Source organism: Ursus americanus, chromosome 17 (genome assembly GCF_024610735.1).
Source record: "Ursus americanus isolate L20-20 chromosome 17, mUrsAme1.1.p, whole genome shotgun sequence".
NCBI classification, from domain to species: Eukaryota; Metazoa; Chordata; class Mammalia; order Carnivora; family Ursidae; genus Ursus; species Ursus americanus.
Genome location: NC_142143.1, coordinates 14,605,336 through 14,627,446, shown reverse-complemented (window position 1 = coordinate 14,627,446; position 22,111 = coordinate 14,605,336). Strand labels below are relative to the sequence as shown.

The 22,111-nt window shown below is 49.5% G+C and overlaps 1 protein-coding gene across 3 annotated transcripts in view; it reads left to right on the top strand.

Moving 5' to 3' along the window:
• ABTB3 (ankyrin repeat and BTB domain containing 3) overlaps positions 1 to 3,237 on the top strand; it is a 299,425-nt gene extending 296,188 nt beyond the window's left edge. For all 3 annotated transcript variants that reach the window (XM_087868780.1, XM_087868779.1, XM_087868781.1), the window contains one exon: positions 1,135 to 3,237. In XM_087868780.1, coding sequence (XP_087724906.1) covers positions 1,135 to 1,344 — 210 coding nt within the window. In that variant the 3' untranslated portion in view covers positions 1,345 to 3,237. The remainder of the gene's footprint in view (positions 1 to 1,134) is intronic.
• The last annotated feature ends 18,874 nt before the right edge of the window (positions 3,238 to 22,111 follow it).

Sequence of the window (22,111 nt, the reverse complement as noted above, 5' to 3'; positions counted from 1 at the left end):
CCTCGTCTGTAAATTGGAGGTGGTAACACGCCTGCCTCCAGGAAAGTTGAAGATTAAATGAGATGATGCTCTCGGGGCACCTCGCAAGGTTCCTGGTGCGTTGTAAGCTCTCCGTAAATGTTCGCTGTGAGTCCATTACTCTGTTAGTTAACTGTTCGCTCATACATTCAACAAATACTAAGTGTCTGCCATCTGCCAAGCCCCCCGCTTGGCCTCTGAGCTAAGTCACCATAATCCCTTCCCTCTTGGCTTAGTCTGTGAGGAACCCCGTCTCTCGATGGCTTTCTCAACCTCGGCACCGGCGGCTCGAGCTGCAGGATTCTTTGCTGCAGGGGCTGCCTGTGCATCGTGGGAGCTTTCACGGCACCCTGGCCTCCACCCATTAGCTGCCAGTAGTACACACATCACCGCCACCACCCAGTTGTGACAACCAAACTGCCTCCAGGCTTTTCCAGATGTCCCCTGGGAGGCAAAATCACCCCTGGTTGAGAAACCACTGCCCTAAATCCAGGGCATAGGTAGTCAGTGCCCACTCGGGATTGCTGTGAGAATCAAATGGCTTAATCCTCGAAGAGCTTAGAGCCGTGTCTGCAGCCCCATTCATATGCAGTAGCTACAGTACAACAAAGAGACGCAAAACCCAGGGGTTACACCACTAAGCCCTTCTTCGGCACATGGGTCGACGGGACAGCTGGAAGTTGCTTCTGGTCTCCACGGGCCTTGCTTCTGAAGTCAGCTGGCTGGTCAGCTGTGCTTGGCTTTGGTGACCCTGGCTGGGCTCTGTCACTGTCTCCTCTCAGTTTCCTGGAGCCGCTCACCCTTCAGGCAGGCTTGCCTGGGCTTGTTCTCGCGGCAGAGGCTGGGTTCTGAGCAAGAGCTCGAAGTCCACACCTGGCCCCTTAAAGCCAGCTCGGGATTGGCGGCTCTCGCGTCCCCCACCTGCTGTTGGCCTGAGGAAGTCACAAGGCCAAGCAGAAATGAACTCCAGCTCTCTAGGTGAACACAGCCAAGGGCAGAGAATCAGGGCCATTGCTGTCGTCCATCTACCTGCCTGGGTGTTCGCCATTATTAGGTAGGCAGGCAGCCAGGTGCATTTCAGAAACATAACCTTCTGCTTCCTGTCTGTCTCCACAGTTTCTTGGAGTCACAGAGCTCTCAGCATACTGCGAAGGCTACTTTCTCAAAAACATGATGGTCCTCATCGAAAACGAAGCCTTCAGGCAGCTCCTCTATGACAAAAATGGCGAAGGGACGGGCCCGGATGTGCTCCAGGACTTACAGAGGACGTTGGCCATCAGGATTCAGTCAATCCACTTGTCCTCTTCCAAAGGTTCTGTCGTATGAAACGTCCAGGGCAGGGAACGGTCCCCGGGGACTTTCCAGATCCTGCTGCTGCGTTGGCTTCACACGAACACATACCAAGTTCACTGGCGTCTGTTTTTGGCGAGGCCAAGGAGCTGCCTCTACTGCCTCAGCTGCTCTCGAATAAGCAATTTCAGCTCCCGTGCGTTCCTGTTGAAAAACAAAGGACATGCCATTGGTCTGCAGATCACATGGCTGCGGGGTCCAGAGCTCGAAGGTCAACCCGGGGCAGCCAAGCCAAGCCCATAGGAAAGCACCCCTGGGGTGGTCAAACACCCGCCGCCAGGACCCCCGTCCAATGGATGAATTGAGGACTAAAGGTCGTTTGGGTTGCCGGCTGACAGCTGGAGAACGTAGCTGGTCTGACCCTGACGAGCGTCGTGTTCCCATGAAGGACCTTCGTCACTGCAGTTCAGGGAGAGTCAGCCATGGTAGCACATTCGCGAGACTGTTACCAATAGCGAAGAAATAATTCGGCAAATTTTTAGGGGTGGGAACTTTTTAAAATGTTCATAACAAAACAAAAAAACAGGGCAGCCTTGTAGTTTAAAATCTATTTCTAAAAGCTTAACAGTTCATTTTCAATTGAATTGTGTTTAGGAATCTGTGTTTTGAGTTTTGGTTTTTTGTTTTTTTAAAACAGTAAGTTGCAGGTCTATACTGTATAAACACGCATCAGACAAGATATTGCTGATATTCTCTACAAGGTAAAATAATCTTGCCTTAGTGATCATGGTTACACAAATGAGGTGCACTGCCAATAATTATCTCTAACTCGATAGTTGAAAACAACATGCATGCTAATCGTGATTTCGGGGTGAGAATAAAACACCCCTACATAACAAAACGTGCATTTGCATGGGCCCGAACCAGTGAAATGTTACGTTTGTGCTTCGTTTTTGCCAAGGTAAAAATGTTCCATCACTTCCTGCTAAAAATCCATTTGGTGAGAACTGTAACATACTCCTTTCCTTTAACAATGATTCTGAGATGCTTTTGCAGAAATGTGTTCATAGATGATGCTGATGGGGGTGGGGAGGGCGCACGTCAGAGAATTTACTATTCATCCCAAAGTTTTCTCTGTATTCTCAGAAGATGTTAATAGTTTGTTACTAGCCAGAGACTATGACTATGTTAGATTATTTTTAAAGATGAAACATGTATGATAGGAAGGATTCTTTCTGTATTCCGAGAATGTACAGGATTATCTATAATGAAAGTTTATATCGACGGGGTTCCGTGTTGCTCTGCCGTATATTATAAGCAAAAGAGATCGCTGAAGTGCCACAATGTTCCAAGTAATTTTTGAGTTGCTGCCTTTTTTTTTTTTCTTGTCCTTTAATTTGAAACCTAGCTAGAAACGAGAATGACTTTCACCCTTTGGGATTGGCAGTTTCATTGGTAAACCTCTTTCCTAGCATGCCTTTGGGAAGTTGTGCACAGACCCCAGACTCTAGAGGAGCTGCTGTCACCCGTCGTCCTTGCTCCCTGAGCCACCGTCCAGAGGACTAATGCCAAGTTACATGGGTGTGACCCATGGAGCGCTGGGCCGTGTCTGCCTGCAGCCCTGGCCCTGAAGTGATTTGGATTCACGAGGCCTGTCTCCTACTTGGTCATTTGCAAACCTCCCCAGGCCCTGCCATCAGATGGAGGCCACGTTCTAGAAGCTACAGAGCCCGTGCGTGAGTCACCGCCGCCTCCTGCCTCCTCTGTGTCCTCAGAAATGCTTGTGATGTCCCCTTCACCACGACTGATTTCCCTGCGAATGTCTTATGCTAGTTTGGGGCCTCTGGCCTTCGATTTGTACAGTGGCAACTCCCGACCGGCTTCTGTTATGTTCGGTGTGCGCTTTCTGTCATTAAATGATTTTCCCAAGCCGCTCGTCCTGTGTCTGGTACAAGTGAGCTCTGTACCCGGCAGGTGGGGCCTGAGAACTCGTTCAGTTGAAAGACTGGAAAATGTGGCCCCACGGAAAAGTGTCGAGGAAAATGAAGACACCAGGTGAAAGAGGGGCTCGTGTCGTTGGCAGGGGCCGCCACCTGTCTGCTCTGTCGAGCAGCGGTTGACCGCGCAGGCCCGAGTCCCCCTGGTCGGCATACATCTCTGGGTGCCCCCCCCCCTTGGAGGACTCGCCGGCACCACCACCTCGGCCACTGGCCCTAATGCAGCTAATTGGCCCGCAGAGGGTTCAGTTCTGGCTGTCACTTGTGTGCCTTGAGGAAGCTTTCTGGGGGGTGGGGAGATGGAGAAAAAGAAGTTTCCCCCACATGGCCTGTCTCCTCCCGAGGGCCAGCCTGACCTGAAGCTTGTGGGAGGCGGCAGCATTCTTGGGGGGGGGGTCACAGAGGGACAAGTGGCTCTCTTCTGGGGTATCCTCATCGCTGAGATCAAGCCAAGGCCCCACCTGGTCCGCTCTGGCCCAGCCTGGCTCTGGGTGGAGACTGATACCCCCTGGCTCATCCACAAGGCCCACAGGAAGCCAGGGCAAGGGGGCCTGGGCCAGGGAGGCCCGGTAGACAGCCGGCATCCCAGCGCCTCGGCCCTGCTTAGCAGGCAAGCTCTGTTTCTTTAAGGAGCTACCGAAGCGTCTGCGTGCCGGGGGCCGAACTCTGAGCCAGGCCTGGAGAACAGAAGGTCGATTTATTTCTGACTGTGCAGCCTCCTCTGTGTGGCCTCAGGGTGAGTACGCCGTTTGATTTATTCTTCTTGCAAAGATAAAGTGTATGCAACCCGCTTGCCATTTACATCTCTGACTCGGGGGGGTGGGGGGCCGCTTTGTCGTTGGGTCCTTAGCGAAGCCTGGAGCCTCTGAGGCCCTTAGCAGCTTGAGGGGAGAGGGCTGAGCCCACCTGCCTGCCACAAAGCTCCCTCCCCCCCCTGCTTGGAGGAACTGGAAGGAGCGTGTGCAGGCAGCCACCTGAGTAAACACAAAGGCCCCCAAAATGCCCATGTGCGATTGGTCTTATATATCCGGTATTTAAATGTCATCCATGCTTCCCAGAAAAGAGATTCCCACCCAAAATGGGGATCAAGGTGTGAGCTCCCATCACGGGAGGCAGAAGCTGGAAGACCGTGTAGCCACCCCGCAAGGGCTGGGGGGATGGAGGGGCTTCTGAGATTCTTTGGTTCTGTGATTCCATTTCTGCAGCTCGCGTTGTTCTTTCCCGTGAAGCCCGAGGCCCGAGTTGTTAGTGCAGCTGGGCCTTGTTTCATCCCACCTGGTCCGTTACTGCGCCGCCGTGTTGCACGAGCCTCTGGCAGCCGCACAGGCGGGCTGGATAAAGGGGCGAGGATCCCACACAGCCGTTGGAGATAATCTCCTATTTCACTAGGCCTGGGTTCGTGGTCTTCAAATTCCGCGCTCACTCCCTCCACCCCTCACTTTGCAGTCCCTAGCTTGAGTGACAGACAAATGGACGCAGAAGGATCCACACCCCACCGCTCCGACTGGCCCTACCAGACGCCCTGCAAGACGGTTTCTTGGGCTTCTTGGCTTGAGGGTTCAAGCCAGGGAGACACACAGCCATTGCCCGGCTTCGGGCCGCAAGCATGTCTGGAAACTTTCACATATCCGAGCCAATACAGCCCCTGACTAGCCCTGAGACATTGGACAAGTCATTCACAAAATCTAGTTTTCGTTTTTCTCTTCGGCAGAATTGGTGTAAATGTAACTAGCTAATAGCATTGTGGGGAAGATGAAGCAAGGTGTTTTGTACAAGGTCCCACACAGTTAGTAGCAGAGAAAGGCACTTCCAAACTTGTAAGACCAAGCAGTGGGAAGGAGAACCTGACGATTCACACAAGGAAGGGAAGGTTAACAATTCTGCCCTTCACTTTTTTTTATTATAATTATTTTTATTTAAATTCAATTTAGTTAAACATAGTGTATTATTACCTCCAGAGGTACAGTTTAGTGGTTCATCAGTTGCATGTAATACCCAGGGCTCATTACCTCAAGTGCCCTCCTCTGTGCCCATCCCCTACCCTTCATTTCTAGAACTTTCTACCCCAGCCATTCCCAGGGTGGTTTGTGACCTCTAGGGTTGTGCTGCTTGTTCCAGGAGATGTGGAGAAATTCTCCCAAAACGCCCTATTGCAATCCTAGTTCCTAGCGCGGTGTCTCACAGAGTCGGTGATCAAGAAATGTTTAAGTCGGGGCGCCTGGGTGGCTCAGTTGGTTAAGCGACTGCCTCTGGCTCAGGTCATGATCCTGGAGTCCCAGGGTCGAGTCCCATATCGGGCTCCCTGCTCAGCAGGGAGTCTGCTTCTCCCTCTGACCCCCCCCTCTTGTGCTCTCCCTCTCTCACTCTCCCTCAAATAAATAAAATCTTAAAAAATAAAAATAAAAATAAATGTTTAAGTCAATGGAAGCCAAGTTCAACTAGATTTTCCTTCCTAGAAGTACTGTACATATTTCATATAAATACTAAATGTAAGTACTAAAAATACTTTCACGTTATTACTGTATTTGCTAAGTAATAGAGTTGCAGGGATTCGTTCTCCCAAACTCCTCGTCTACTCAGGAACGTGAGACTCACATTTGTGACTCATGACGTTGAGTCCAAGGCCCCACAAATGACCAACCAGGGACAGACCCACTGGGTCGACCCTCAGTCCAGGGCTGGGGTCCATGACTGAAAAGGAGGCAGGTAGTCACAAATCCCCAGGGGAAACAAACACCAAAATTCAACTCCAGAAAATGCCAGGATCGCTGTCCTCAACAAGGTGGCAGCTAGCCCACGTCCTTTCCTGCCACTCGAATGTGTGGACACTCATCCCCCACCCCTCCACCGAGAAATCTCCCTGGTGAAACTTCACCCCACCCGTGTCCCTCCCAACCTGGCCAATGCCATGGGTAAAGCAGCATGTGTCTTTGGACAGGACCATTGGGAAGCTGGTAGGATGCCTATTTTTTCACCCTCTTTAAAAATAAGCCAGCAGATTTTAAACTTCCTGCTTGGTAGGAAAAAATAGAACTCGTACTCAGCAATCACGTTGCACATTAGTTCCCATTACTGATGAGGCAGTAGGGTAATGAGTGCCCTATGAAAGGACATGCCTCCAAGTTTAGCTCCGAATATGAAAAGACAATCTGTCTGCGTGAATAGGCAATTAAAAGAGATGCCCTGATGGCATTGATGCGTTCTTTGGATGTTGCTTTCAGAGTTAACCTCGGATGAGTTCTGAATTTTAATGCCACCTCAAAACTCTGGGATGAAGAGCCGCCAGGAGAATTGGCGGGTGGCAGAATGGAGGGGCTCCAGGCTGGGCACCAGATCCCACCAGGTCCTGTTGCTGCCATCCACTGTCGGTGACCTTGGCCGGGCCCCTTCTCCACTCTGGACCTACTCTAAATGAAAGCCTTTCTGAGCTGCTGTTCTGTGCACGTACACGCAACATGTCACACTCCTCTTGTTACAGTCATGTATTAGAACCTTGCAGTAACACCATTTAGTGCGATAGAACATTCCGGATTGCATCCGGGAGGACTTAGGTAAAGGAACCTCAGTGTACAATGATGTGTTCAGTGAAGGAGGCCAGAAATCAAATAAAAGCCTTACAACAAGGCTCCATGGATGTTTTATGACGAGGCTGTATCTCACCACATCATAGCCTCGTGACCACCATCTCCTTTTCGTTTTGTTCTTTTTGCTTGTCATTTTTAAATACAGATTCACAGGAAGTTGTGAAGATAGTACAGAGAGGTCCTTGTACCCTTCACCCACTTCCCCCCCAGTGGTGGCATCTGAAGTGTCTCTAGTACGGTATCGAAACCAGGAAATTGACATCAGCACAATACGTGTGTCTAGTACGGTGCCATTTTGTCACAGGTAGAGATCTATTTTACCACCACCCCAGTCAGTGCTCCACACCACAAAGGTGTCTGTGTGCACCCCCTTCCTAGCCACTCCCACGCCCTTCCTCCCCTCATACGATCCCAGCCCTGGCAGCCACAGACCTGGGTTCCACCTCTTAGGTTTATCATTCTAAGAACATTCTATGAGTGAAACTGTACAGCAAGTGGCTTGCTTCACTCCGCACAATGCCCTTGAGGTCCGTCCAAGGCTGTTACAGGTATCAAGAGCCTGATCCTTTTCATTGCTGAGTAGTATTCCCTTGTGTCCCGTCTCCTTTTAACCAAACACAGGCGCATGTCGGGAGTATGGCAGGAAGACACTTGGCTCTGACAGCTGGTTCTCTGGTTGTAGCTCCCAGAATACAGTGATGTCTCTTGAGAGCCGGACATGACTTTCTCATCCTGCAGCATCGAGGGGAGACTGTTTTGTGATGTTAGTCCAACACTTTGGGGTTGGTGATAAATCACGGAGGACCACTGCTCTCACTTGGTCTAAATGATCTTTGAGCTGTGCAGTAAGGTTTCTACCATTGACAGACTTCTCAAACATCTCACTGACGGCGTAGGGAATGCTTCTCAGGCTCATATGTGCACATCACTGGGAATCTCGTTGACATGCAGGTTCTGACTACGTAGGGCTGGGTCAGGTTTGAGATTCAGCATTTCGAATAAGCATCTAGGGCACGCTCAAGCCGCCGATCCGGGGAGCACGGCTTGAATAGCAAAGATGTCAGGTATGGAGATCAGAGATGCATCTCCAGCCCTTTCTGCTGCCAGACTATCCCGTGGCTTCTGTCCTGTCACCTGTCTCTCTGCAGTCTCAACCTTGTGGGTTCTTATGAGCCTTTCCTTCTGTCCCAGACCATGAAGACGTTTTAGCCATACATCTGGGCTAATCATTTGAAATTATATTTTCCTAAATGGAGGGTTCAAAGAGTCTAAATTAAGCCCAAGGAATTATTCACCCACAACCCCATTCTACCTTCACTTTTCCTGGTCTGCTTGGAGTCCAGGTGAAATGTATTTGTGGCCCAGGTGTTTACTGATGGCCTAGCATGCATGTGGGACCTGCCTCTGCTATGGCACGAAACACCCATCCTCTCTCACTTTAGTTTTCCATTTTCCTTCAGTGTCGGCAGTAGAAAGAAAGAAGAAAACTCTTATTGTTAGACTGTTTCATGAGACTTCTTTCTGGGCCCACAGAGCCCTCCTGAGAGCGGCAAGAACACTTGGGAGCCCAAGAAGGGAACGATCAAAGACAGCTGTCCCTCCCATCGTCACTAAAATTACTTTGATAGTAGAGCTGGATGAGTGAAGCATCTGGTTCAAAATGGCTGCTGGGTGACCTTGACACTTGTCAGCCGTTTGCTGTGGGGAACGAGTGGGTGGCAAGAAGAAAGAGTGGGAGATTTTATCCATAATTACTCATCACTTTCTTTCCTTGTCAAGCAAATGTCTGAATGTTCAGTGCTCTCATACGTTAAATATTGTGGTTGGGGGTGCTCAGACCTTGTTTTCTGTTGACCCAGTAATAAGAAAGCACATAACGTCCTTTTTTTCTAGAAGTTCCTTGGACCAGGGGATGAATCTCTACCCCTGATATGTGAGACCAGTGAGTTTAATGAGAATCAGTGATATGATACAGTTGCTTAGAAGTTGCTCATTTAGCTGTAGGCTGCATTAATAGAAGTATAATTGCTAGAATGAGGAGGTGAGGAAGCTCCTCTCTGCACTAAGGACATCCCTCCTGGACTCGTGCATTCGGTTCAGGGCCTGCATGAGTCAGGGTTCCTAGCAACAAGCAACTCTGGCTACCTTAAGAAGAAAGGGGATTTATTCAAAGATATTAGACAATTCAAACACTTGTGGATGGGCTAGAGAAGCCATTTAAAGGCAGAGCTTTTAGGGACGACTTACAAACCATGACACAGGAAAGGCCTGATGAAGTCCTTGCTGCCACTGCTGCCACCAAATTACTATCAGTAATGGCAGCTCCCGGTGACGGTGACGGAGAACTGGATTTCCATGACGACAACAGCCACAAGCACCAGTACTACTCCTGCCTCGGGGCATAACCCAGCAGAAAGCTCAATGCCTCTGCCTCCACTTGCCCCAGAAAACAGAAGCTCCCATTCTCTCGTGCTGTCCCCTTCCAAATCAGACTTTACAGCACAGCCGACTGGCACAAACTCGGTCACGTGACTGTGCTCAGCTGTGGGGGATGGGGGGCCAGGAGTTTCAGTTCTTACTGCTCCCTTCAGGGGACAGGACGGATCCCAGGGGATTTCTATGGAGAAAGATGATGGGTGGCGATGAACATGACAGATGTCCCCTGTGCTTAATGAAGGTCACAGACTTACCAGAAGAAAGTAACCAAATGGTGAAAGAGCGGCTGAAGGAACTGGGATGTTTGGTCCATAGAAGGGAAGACTCGGGTGACCATCATGGTTGTCCTCAAATAATGGGAGACATGTTATAGTTAAGAAGAAGTATGGCCACGGGGATTAGAACTATTCTAATCATGGGCTCTTGAAGGATTCCGACTTCACCAAAGTAGGAATAAGAACTTTTAAAAGTCAGAGCAAAGCCTTCCGAAGATGGAATGAGCTGACACGGGGTAGTGAGTTCCCCATCACAGGAAGCATTCAAGAAAATGCTGGTCAACCCCTTGATAGAGATTCAAGCAATAAATGGGGGTAGAATTTAAAGGTCCCTTGCAAATTAGAGATATTGTCATTATCAGTTCTCTCCTTCTGATATTAATCATCTATTTGGCCTCAGAAAACCGATCCATCTTGATCTATCTTATGTACAATTTGTAATGACCTCCCTGCCTTCTTTTTTTGTCAGTGCTGCATTTTATTAAAGCCTGCCACCCCATTTATCCTCATCATTTTAGTGAGGCAGGAGATCAATTCATTACTCTGACTTATCTAATACAGGAGGAAGAGAGATGGTCTACAAAACCTCACCAGCTGGGAAGAGAAAAAGTAGCTAGCAGCAATTCAGTTACTGAAAAATGGGACTTCTTTTTATAAAGGGGGAAAAATGGATTTCAGTAAAGCAATCAAGTGAGGGGAACCATTTCTGAGACTAGCATGAAATCCAGGTCTGGGAAATTGCACATGTCAACACCCCATCACTTGTGCATTTTTAAAACCAGATGCAACAGAGAAAATCCAGGAGTCGTGCGTCAGTGTGGCCATGGGTGCCTGCCAACCTCAGTCTTCCCTCCTGCGTAATGGGGATGCCGCTGCATTGACACAGCAGGCGAGGGAGAGGCATGGTTGGAGCGATGGCGGGAGGGAGGGCTCTGTCACAATGCAGCACACCTTGTCCACCAAGCAGGGGGAAGTGAGAGGGAAGCTGGCTTTGCTCCCACCCGCGTTGCTGAGTGGCTCACCCCACCTGGCCCGCAGCCTCAGGCCCCCGGAGCCAGCAGCGGGTCTGTCAGCATGCTGCCCGGGGCCGCCCACCAGCTCCCCTCCTACCACACTGGTGAGTTCCAGGAGTCGCCCACCGGGGTCCAGTTTCATTCATGACACTCCCTTGACACCTTCACTCCCTGGAGCCCCCAGGAGACCCCAGCCTTGTGTTCACCTCCTGCTCGGAGCTCTCGGGTACAGGCTCTTACTAGGTGACTGTCAGCTGGTTGTCACATTTCATCCCAGAGGCTATGGAAACAACGCCCAAGTCTGCTGCCTCTGCGTGCCGCTTCGAAGATGCTTCCATGGGCTGACATGTCATTCCCAGGGCCCAGGAGAGCGGTGTGTTTCTCCTCCCTCTGTAGCTGGCGTCCCTCTTTTACACCTTCGAGCGCAGAAATTGGCCTGGAAGGACAGGGTCGGTTTTAGAGAATGCTGTCCTGACAGATGAAGGACCGCCACAGCTCCGTCCTGTGCGTACCTGCCGGGGAGAGACACCTGCACAGAAATAGGAAAACAAGTAAAATCCGACATGGCTCTGACTCAACACAGTGAGAGCTGACGTTTATTGAGCATTTATCATGCGGCAGACACCGTACCAAGGGCATCCTCTCCACCCTCACCACGACTCCTACGTGTTGGGGATTTGTATTCCCATTTTACAGATAGGAAGACTGAGGTGCAGACAGCAAGGCTCAAAGTGTGTCCAGCGCTTGAGTGTAGGTGCAGACTTGCTGGGCTGACTTCTAAGCAAGCTCTAACTCTTTGCCACGCTCTTTATTTAAAATATCTCCTTTCAGGGGCGCCTGGGTGGCGCAGTCGTTAAAGCGTCTGCCTTCGGCTCAGGGCGTGATCCCGGCGTTCCGGGATCGAGTCCCATATCGAGCTCCTCCGCTGGGAGCCTGCTTCTTCCTCTCTCACTCGCCTGCTGTGTTCCCTCTCTCGCTGGCTGTCTCTCTGTCACATAAATAAATAAATAAAAAATCTTTAATAAAAAAATAAAATAAAATAAAATACCTCCTTTCAGGGCGCCTGGCTGGCTCAGTCAGCAGAGCATGCAACACTTGATCTCAGGGTTATGGGTTCGAGCCCCACATTGGGTGTACAAATTACTTAAAAATAAAATCTTAAAAAATAAAAAATACTTTTTTAATTAAAAATAAGTAAATAAAATGCCTCCTTTCAAGGGAGGTGGGGGAAAGATCCTTCTCTCTTCTGTTTTTAAAAAATGACCATTCAGGGGCACCTGGGTGGCTCAGTTGTTAAGCGTCTGCCTTTGGCTCAGGTCATGATCCCAGGATGCTTGGATCGAGCCCCGCATCAGGCTCCCTGCTCCACCGGGAGCCTGCTTCTCCCTCTCCCACTCCCCCTGCTTGTGTTCCCTCTCTCGCTGTGTGTCTCTCTGTCAAATAAATAAAATCTTAAAGAAAAAAAAAATGACCAGATAGCTATTCAGAAGAGAAAGAAAAAGCCTTCTGGGGTCAGGCGAAGGTCAGTCATGTGTATCTGTGGTGAGCTGTTACGCCAAGGTTAGCTTCCTCTGGATACAGTTTATTGTATGTGAGTTTTGTTTGGGAGAGACAGGAGTGTTGAGTGGTATAAAGGTTCGGTTCAGATGAACCAGGGTATTGACCGTCTCTGGGGACAGAGGCAAGGAAGCTTCCTGACACACAGACACAGCCTGGGGACAGAGCTGCTGCCAGATCAACTCCTGGTGTGAAGGGACCACCACCCCTACGACACCCCCCCCCCCACCCCACACCTCTTGGGCAGATGGGCCCAAGGTCACACTGAGAATCGAGGTCACACTCAGTGAGGCCATGCGTCAGACAGGAGGCATGGTTGGCCCGTTATGCCTCCGAGCCCATGCCTTTCCCATCTCCGACTTCCGGCTCTTATTGGGCCAAGGTCCCACCCACCTGGTCCTCAGCCTTGCTGATAAGTAGAGAAAGCATGTGGGAGAAGTTTCCTAATGGCTGATGTCACCCCCAAACAGCGACTCAGTGATGGGCATCGCCGACCCAGGGGCACATACCTGAGAGGCCCCCTTGGCTTCCAAGACTTGCGTTCTGTCACTCGGGGGACGCAGGGAGCCGGGTGTGGCTTCTTGCCCTTTCCGGGCCCAGGGAACAATCTGAATTTGGGAGGTTTGGGTCTCAGTCCCTGGTTAGAGCTGAGAAAGATTTCAAAGACTCAACTGCTTCGCAGAGCTTTGTAAAAAAGGAAAGGCCCCCAGAGCGTGTGAAGCAAGGCCTCCATTCCCTTCCGAGGGAGAAGACGGTGAACCCCAGGGCCCGTGCCTGCCGTGCCTTCCCTGCACTGCTTCGTTTGGTCTCCATGTAGAGAACAAGAGGTTCCTTTGCTTTCTGCTGTCAGAGGCACTAAAAAAACAAATTTTGCTTTTAGCTGCAACTTCTCAGAAGCGCCAAAAAATAAGCCACCAGAAACTCCTCAAGCTTACCTGGGCATTCTAGTTCTTTCATGGTTGTTGGGTTCTGTTTTGTTTTTTAAGATGGACTGATTGATTGATTGATTGATTTGAGAGAGAGAGCGTGCACGCATGCCTGCAGAGAGAGAAAGAGACTCTCAAGCAGACTCCCCGCTGAGCACAGAGCCCAATGCAGGGCGCGAACTTACGGCCCTGAGATCATGACCTGAGCCCGAACCAAGAGTCAGACGCTCAATCCACCGTGCCGCCCAGATGCCCCAGGGTGGTGATTTTTTAATGGGCCAGTGTGACCTGCGACCCAGTTCTGTCTGCTCCCATCTCAGACAGTACAGACGGCGTCCTCACCTTCAGAACATCTGTGCTCCAGGGAGCAGAGCCCAGGGGCAAACTGAGAAGCCCAGGACGTGCATGGGTTTTGTTGCCTTGTATAACTACTACTTCTGGGGTTGTCGAGGCAGCAGGAAGTCAGGACATTGAACAACGTATGGTGTGGCCCGTGGGCGCAGGCCGAGCTGGAAGGTGGGTCATCTGCGTGGCTTTCAGGAACACCAGCTTTGAGGAGGGCGGTCTGGGCTTGTTTCGGGTTCGTCGTGTCCATCATCCCGTGTTTGTGTTAAAGCAGAGTCATAGACAGTAGGTAGGATGGGCCACGAACCGGGAGTTTTCTGGTTGAGTAAAGTCCTTAAATTGTCCCTGAGGAGGTTATGGCCCAGCTGCTGCTCCTTCTGGGGCCTCTCCTATTTCGAAGGAGAGAAACAGCACAGCAGAGACTGGAACCCCGGCTCCAGGACCAGAGCGCCAGCCCTGCACTTCCTTCACCCCGCCCCCCCTGTTGTTGGCACCTCCGGGCAAGTCCGGTGCTTCCTCTGCTCCCCTGCCGTTTCTCCACTGCGGGAGGCTTGATAGCTTTTCCTAAAACAAGTGCTCTGTTCCCTTGCTTCCCAAAGTGCGGCCCACAGACAGTCGCATAGAGCTCATGGGGAGTTTGTTGGGAAGGCAGAATCTGACCCCTGACCCCAGACCTAGCACCCTGGAATTGGCATTTTCACCAGAGGCCCAGGGCAATGCCGAGCACCTGGGGTCTGAGAAGGGCAGGCTGACTGCATCAGGCCCTGCTGTCTCGCGAAGGACGCTCCAAACGTGCCTGAAAAGACGATCTGTGGATGGTCAGGACTTGACAGCAGACCGGGGTGGGGTGCGGGAGAAGATCCTTAGGGTGTTTGATTCATTCGGCTGTAATGAGTCACTTGAAGACCGCCACAGTCTCTGAGAGTCTCGGAGAGTCGATTGTGCGTCCTTCTCCTGCCAATAATTTCTCCCCTGACTAGGGGTGGGAGGTTTTCCAGCCTGCTGTGAATGTCTGGTAAATTACCTTACCTGCTTCTTTCCTGCGTCTCTCACCAGGGGGAACATTGTGTCAAAAGCCTTGGAACACTATGTATGCAATCACCCCTTCCAGCCACCTGTTTCCACTGACAACTTTAGGAATTAGCTTCTTTATCAAGCATTAGATAAAAATCATCCCACTCTGGGGAAAAATGACACAGAAAGTTAAGGGCTGTTTATAAAACTACATACACACGCATGAGATTTGCCAAAAGCAGCTTGTGCCCCAGGTGGGGCAGACAGGCCACCACGGGCACGAATGGAGAAGACGATTGAAGGAAAGAATTGTAAGGGCTTGAAAGAGGATGTTTGAGCTCACGGACCCTGTGGCAGTCTGAAACGGCTTCCTTAGAAATGTCTTTGAGAGCCTGAACGTTGTAACAAGAACTGTGATTTTTTTACAGAGTGCCCCAAACTCCTAGGATTTCAGCCCTTTGGGTTATGTCTCTATATCCCTATTAATGAAAAGTGATTTTTCATCCCAGGGAGACCAAGGCTTTGCCTCCAGTGCAGCATGGAGAAGGAGAATGGATCAATTATCTAGATAATTCAAGGACAACCTCCCACGTCAGCTGCTTCTGTGCACAAACCATCATCATGTCATGCCCTTCACCGAGAATCTCTGACCGGGGGCACTAACCCCATGACTGGGACTTGGTTTACAAACCACCTGCCTTGTGACACTTCGCATAGACCGGGGCCTCCGGGAGGCCACAAGAAACCCAGGTCACATCTGTTTTGGAAAAATGGAGAAAGGCAAAAACAAGATGATAAAAATTTCAATTCATTTTAAATATTTGCAAATAAGAAATTAACACTTCTACCCCCAAAGAATGGAATCAATATACTCGTACCAGCCACAATATAACTGCAATATGTATACATTTCATATATTCCTTCATTCCTAGTGCGTTACGGGCATGGTCCTCCGGGACCCAACCCTGAGAGCGCACAGTGAAAGTTTCCTTTCTCGAGTCCTGCCAGTGTGTCTCTGTGACAGCAAATAGGCCTCACTTGGAAACATAGTAAAGATCTAAATGTACAGCTATTTGAGGCAATGTCACAAGGAGTAGCAAAAGTCCAGAGGCAAAAAATAGTAGTTAAAACATAAATACATATTTGTATATGTGTAGAACTATGTATTTGTAGTTAAAACATATCAATATTTATCGGGTGTCCTGGGTAGTATTCTGAGTGTGTGTGTGTGTGTGTGTGTGTGTGCGTACGTGTGCACATACCTATATATACTTACATACACACATACGTGTACACACACACACACACACACACGCATATAATCTCAACCCTTTGTTGTTATTAATCCCATCTGACAGACAGGAAAACCAAAAGAGAGAGAAATGAAGTGATACCCAGGGTCACATACCTTATCAGTAGGTATGTGAATAGAATCAGGTATGTAAGTAAAATCGGGGGGTTTGACTCCAGAGACCACACTTGTAGCTGTCGATCGACAGCCTCTCAAAGGCAGAGACGCAGGTTCCAGAAGATGTGTAGCACCATGAAAGGGCTTTAGAAAGCATCTAGCGGTACAGAGGTACAGAGAAATATCAACAGGACAGGCGTTGGAGTCATACAGACCTGAATTCAAATCCTGATTCAGACCTTCTGTGTGAGGTCTTGGGCTCCTTCCATAATCTAAAGCCACTTTCCTCAGCTGTAATTGGGCCCAGTGGCCCCCACATGCCCAGTGAGGCTGTGTTAGCGTCTGAGCCCAGGGACACAAGGGACACACAGCATTGTCATGATAAAACTGAAGCTCAGAGAGAGCAAGTATGTTGCCCAAGGCCACACAGCAAAGCACTGACAAGCCTCTGGATACCTGGTCGAGTGTTCCTTACGCATCACCCACTCTAAGCCATTTCATCTATCTGGCCCTCTCCACCCCCTAACGGTGTCTTTCTCAAATTGCCCGTTTCTGAATTTGAGATAGGCTTCTCTCACCTACAGGGCTATGCCGCCATACTTGGTGGGCTGTGCCAAACTGGGTGAAGTGGGAATAAGCAATCATAGAAGCTGCACGGTTTAAAGAAAGAGGGGGAAAGGGTTTAAATTCCTAGCATAATCCCGGAGTGTCCACTAGGTGGAGCCACACTTCTGCATTCACGCAGTCCCGAAGTGTTTCTAGATTAGAGGGTGAATTTGGCTTTTAAGTGAGGGACTGAGAAGGTTCACTCACTTAGTCACTCACTCATTTGTTCAATAAATATTTACTAAGCACCTATTCTGTGCACAGCACAATGATACAACAGTAAACACTGTAGTTTCTTGGTTTTTTTTTAATTTAAATTCAAGTTCGTTAACATACAGTGGATAGGGTTGGTTTCCGGAGAACACTGTAGTTATGAACACTGTAATTAGAATCTGCCAACATCTCTGCTTCTGTAATGAACCTCACAGCCAGGCAAGAACTTTATCCTTCCATTCACTCCACCCTCAGTAGGGAGCCAGATTTCTTCCCAAAGTACTTATTTGGCATGTATCTCCCACCAAGCTCTGGGGTCACTAAGAGGGACCAGACACAGTCCAGTGGAGGAGACAAACGTGTGACCAGTGCAGTTGGCCCTCCCTGGGCGGTGACTGCTGCTTGCTCCTGGCTGGAGGAGCCCAGAACTCCTCTTCAGAATCCTTTAACATAAAGCCAAGTCCTTTGTCCTTTGGTGCCTGAAAGGGGAGATCAAAACCTTCACCCCACCCATACTTTCTCTGCTTCTTGCCAACAATTGGCTCCGATTTGCTGTCCCCCCAAAATCTCTGTTAGTGCCACCGAGGTGGGGCTTGAAATGGCAAGAATGAGATTGATTTTTTTTTAAGATTTGTTTGTTTGAGAGAGAAAGAGAGAGCAGGGGGAGGGGCAGAGCGAGAGGGAGAATCTCGAGCAGACTCCTCACTGAGCGAGGACCCCAATGTGGGGCTTGTTCCCACAACCCTGAGATCATGACCTGAGCCGAAACCAAGAGTCGGATGCTCAACCGACTGAGCCACCCAGGCGCCCCAAGATTGATTTCATTATCGGTGGATTAGGCAAAAGCGTTCACTCTTCCCTGGGCACATATTTCTGCCTCCCCTTCCAAGAGAGGCTCTGTGGGTGTAGATGGAACCTCAAGGACTGATATCGGGAGGCCCGGGCTCTGAGCCTAAAATGATGTGTGGTCATGGATCCGTCACATTCTCTTTCTGGCCTCAGTCTTCTCATTTGTGGTAGACTAAATATGGCCACAAATTCTTTACAGACCTTCCCAGCAGGAGATGGTGTCTTTCCCCCACTTCGCTGGATCCCAGAGCCAGCCACCCTCCAATCCACATCACATCATCTCCCCTAGATTAGCCCTAAGGATCCTGCCAGTGGTTCTCCCACAGTCACTCTGCCCCCACATGCATTTCAAACAGGAGATCAAATGACATGAAAACAAGTTAGATCACATCATTCATCTGCTGCACACCCCTAAACACAGCCAGCCTCCCTTCCACAAATTTCAAGACTGGGCACCATCTGGCTCCCTGCCCACTTCTCTGCCTGTCTCCCCCTTTGTTCACACTGCGCCGGCCTCGTGTCTGGGACTGTGACCCCAGGACCACACAGCTGGTCATCTAGAGAAAACCAAGGCAGAAATTGAGCTGGAAAGCATATGGGATTGAAGTTTCACTTTAAGATAAACGAAGTTGCATTTTAAGATAAACCCTCCCTTACTCAGAAGCTAGGGGAGACCAGGAAACTACTCCTTGAACCTGGGGCAGGGGGAAGCTTCTCCAAGAGGAGGAGATGGTGGTGGCATGCAGGAGGACGGGCTTGCAGAAATGCGGTTTCTGGAGGAAGCTAAGGGGTCAGAACCTCGGCTGTCGTCCTGCAGCTGGACAGTGAGCAGGTGAGTGAGTCCCCAGTCAGGGTGCTGCAACCACGTTTGATGCATCTTATTTGGCTTTCCCTTGATTTACAGCTCTGAGCCTCCATTAGAGTAGAAGCTCCTGGGACATGTTCACCTCCATAGCTCCCTTCCCCGCTCTCCCCCACGTGCTCCAGGTAAGGGCCCACTCCCCACCCCCCACCCCAGCTCCAGTGCTGGACACATGGCTCAGGCCCAACCAAGCAAAACATCACTCTCTCCCGACCACACTTACTGGTTCGGGAACGGTCAAGTGACCGTTCCAGGACCGAGGAGTCAAAGGAGACAGAAGTGGGGATAAAGGCAAGTGCTCTTCGGCTAAGGCTGCAAGAAGCAAGGATGCTTCGGGCTTGAAGCTGCTGAAGGCCCAGAATTAGCCAAGGTAGTCGAAGCTGGGGACAAGACGGGAGAGGTCAGATCCTGGGGACGTGTTTTGAGCCCCTGAATCCAGCCGAGTCAGAAGCCATTTGTGTCACTGGATTCTTGAATCATCTGAGCAGATAATTTCCGTTTCTTGTCTTAGGCAATTAGAGTTGAGTTACCTGTCACTTGCATCCAAAAGAGTCCTGACGAATGAATGAATGAATGAATGAATGAATGAATGAATGAATGAATGAATGAATGAACGAATGAATGAGCGAGCCAGAAAACACTGGCATAGAGGAAAGGATTCTGTGCTAGGAGCCAAAACAGTGTCTTGCCATTTACCATGTGACGTTGGGCAAGTTGCCTGATGTCTCTGGACTTCAGTTTAGAGCTCTAATATCATTCATTTATTCAAAATGTATGGGCATTAATCATGCCAGACACCATGCTAGGTGTTGGCTCTTCTATGGTAACAAACCCTCATGGTTCCTGTTCTCATGAAAATGGAAATGAAATTCACTCCTAGAAAAACAAAGGGACATTTCTGCATACCTGATTTTGTCCCTGGAAAATCGGTGGTACACGTCTCCAGCACTTGGTCACTGGTAATGATCTCATTATTCCTTCCACTCCTCATCAGCTACTCTTGGGGTTAGCAGCAGCAGGGGCGGGAAACGGAGCCTCGTATGATCAGGGAGGAGAGTACCCAGACTTCACTTCCTTCCCAGAGCTCCTGGCCAATCACAGCTAATGTTTATGAGCCTAATTATACACAGCACTGAGCTAGAGGGTGTAACAAGAGCCTAGCCTGGGCCCGGGTCTTATCCTTTAGGATCTTTAGCTCTAAGAACAGCCAACATGCAAACAAACATTTTTCTGGCCTCTGGCAAAGAGACTTTTCTGAGTCAAATATGCTCATCAGTGTTCCCAAGAATCAGGCTTAGAAATGGAACTACTTAAGCTCAATCGTCTTGTTATAAAGAATTAATAATGCCAACTGCAGTTGGATTTTTATTTTTAAAGGAATTCAGAACTTGTGTTGAAGTGGCAGAATGTCTGACATAAATAAGCCCAGTATCCAAGTGGAAGCTCAGCAGGCCCCAAATAACCAGAGTTCTAGTCCCCCTTCTAGGATTTAATTTGCTCATTCATTTAACAAATAGTTATCAGGGCGCCTGGGTGGCTCAGTCGGTTAAGCGTCTGCCTTCGACTCAGGTCATGATCCCGGGGTCCTGGGATCAGGCCACATTGGGCTCCCTGCTCACTGGGGAGCCTGCTTCTCCATCTGCCTCTGCCCCTCCACTCACCCCTCTGCTCATGCTCTCTCTCCCTCTCTCTCTCAAACAATTGAACTTTTTAAAAAACTAAGAAAAATGATTAAAATGGTAAATTTTATATGTATTTTGCCTTAATAAAAATATGGGAGAATTAAAAAAACCTTAATGGGGGCACCTGGGTGGTGCAGTCGTTGGGCATCTGCCTTCGGCTCAGGGCGTGATCCCGGCATTATGGGATCGAGCCCCACGTCAGGCTCCTCTGCTGGGAGCCTGCTTCTTCCTCTCCCACTCCCCCTGCTTGTGTTCCCTCTCTCGCTGGCTGTCTCTGTCAAATAAATAAATAAATAAAATCTTTAAAAATAAAATAAAATAAAAAAATAAAAAAACCTTAATGGTTTGAAACAACTATTTAACAAAGCCCACAGATTCTGGGGGTCAGAACTTTGGACACAGTGGGGACAGTTCATTCCTGCTCCATTGTGTCTGGGCCTCAGCTAGGGAGACTCGAAGGCAGGGGTGAACCAGTGTCTGGGTGCTGGCAGCATCTAAAGGCCCTTACATTTACATGCCTGGGCTGACTCAAAAACTAGGACTGCTTATTGGAGCACCCAAATGTGGCCTCTCCGTGTGTGCCTTTCTCACAGCATAGTGGCCTCGGGGTAGTCAAACTTTTTATTTTTATTTTTTTTTTAAGTAGGCTTCACAGGAGCCCAACACAGGGCTTAAACTCACAACCTTGCGATCAAGACCTGAACTGAGATCAAGAATCAGATGTTTAACCGACTGAGCCACCCAGGCACCCCTCGAACTGTTTATATGATTGCTCAGAGCACCTCACATGAGTGTTTCAGAAAAAAAGGGGGGGGAGACAAAATCTGTGTCCCATTTATGGCCTCACCTTGGAAGTGTCACTTCCGTCATATTCTGTTAGAGTAGTCATAAACTTACCCAGATTCAAGTTTAGGGGGTGGGTAGAATTAGACTCAATGTTTTGAGGGGGGGAGTATTAAAATTACGTTGTAGGAAAACCGTGTGAAGGAAGATCTTGTTGCATCCATTTCTGGAAAAACACACTCAGCCATACCACCTTTCTAAATGAGCCAAAAGCCAAGAAACCACAGAAATAGCACTGGAAGAGGCCTTAACGGATACATAATCTGCCCACCCTCAGAATGAGAAACTCCTGAGAGGATCCCTCCTCAGGCAGGTGGAGCGCTAAGGGCATTAGGCCAAGTAGAGAGAGGTGGTGGTGTCTAGTTGGCGTTCTACCAGTTCCCAACTGTTTGTGATCTCAGTAGAAAGGCTTTCCCCACTGGGACTTTTACCTTCCTCATCTTTAAAATGGAGGTTATTTGTTGATCATGTTTCATCAGTGTTGTTCTGAGAACCATGAAAATTTTCTGATGTAAAGACAAATGTGTTGCAAAAATGTCCACAAACTGACCCCACAGGTGGACAGCCCACTCAGGCAATGCAACAGGGGAAGACCAGGTATTTCCCACTTATCTTTGCCACCACTCTTTCCCATTGCAGCCACCCTCCTGGTTTTGCTTGCCTGTCTCAGAGGTAGGAGAGACCAATGGAAGCTCAGAGAGGGCAAATGACCTAGACAGAGTCACACAGCCACGAAAGAAGTCAAAACCCAGATTCTTCTGGGATGTGAAGACTTGCCATTCTCCAGCCCCCCCACCCACTGACATTTTCTCTAATAGGTGACTCTGACCTTAGCTGAAAAGCATGGCAGATTACAGCCAGTTTCTAGGGCTACACTGCCTGGGTTCACATCCTAGCTACACCACTTACCAGCTGGGTGACCTTAGGAAATGATGAGGTCGTGGGATATAGATGAGGTTCAGTGGGGTGGAGTCCGGAGCCCACGACCAGGAAAGAATGCCTGAGACGTCTTTGGTGCAAAACGGTGGTTTATTAAAGCACGAGGACAGGACCCATGGGCAGAAAGAGCTGCTGCCCCGGGTTGTGCGGGGTGGCTGTTATATACCATGGGGTTGGGGGAGGTAAGGAAAAAGGGAGGTTGAGAAAATACTTTCATATGTTAAAGAAGACTCACAAGATACCAGAGGCCTTGC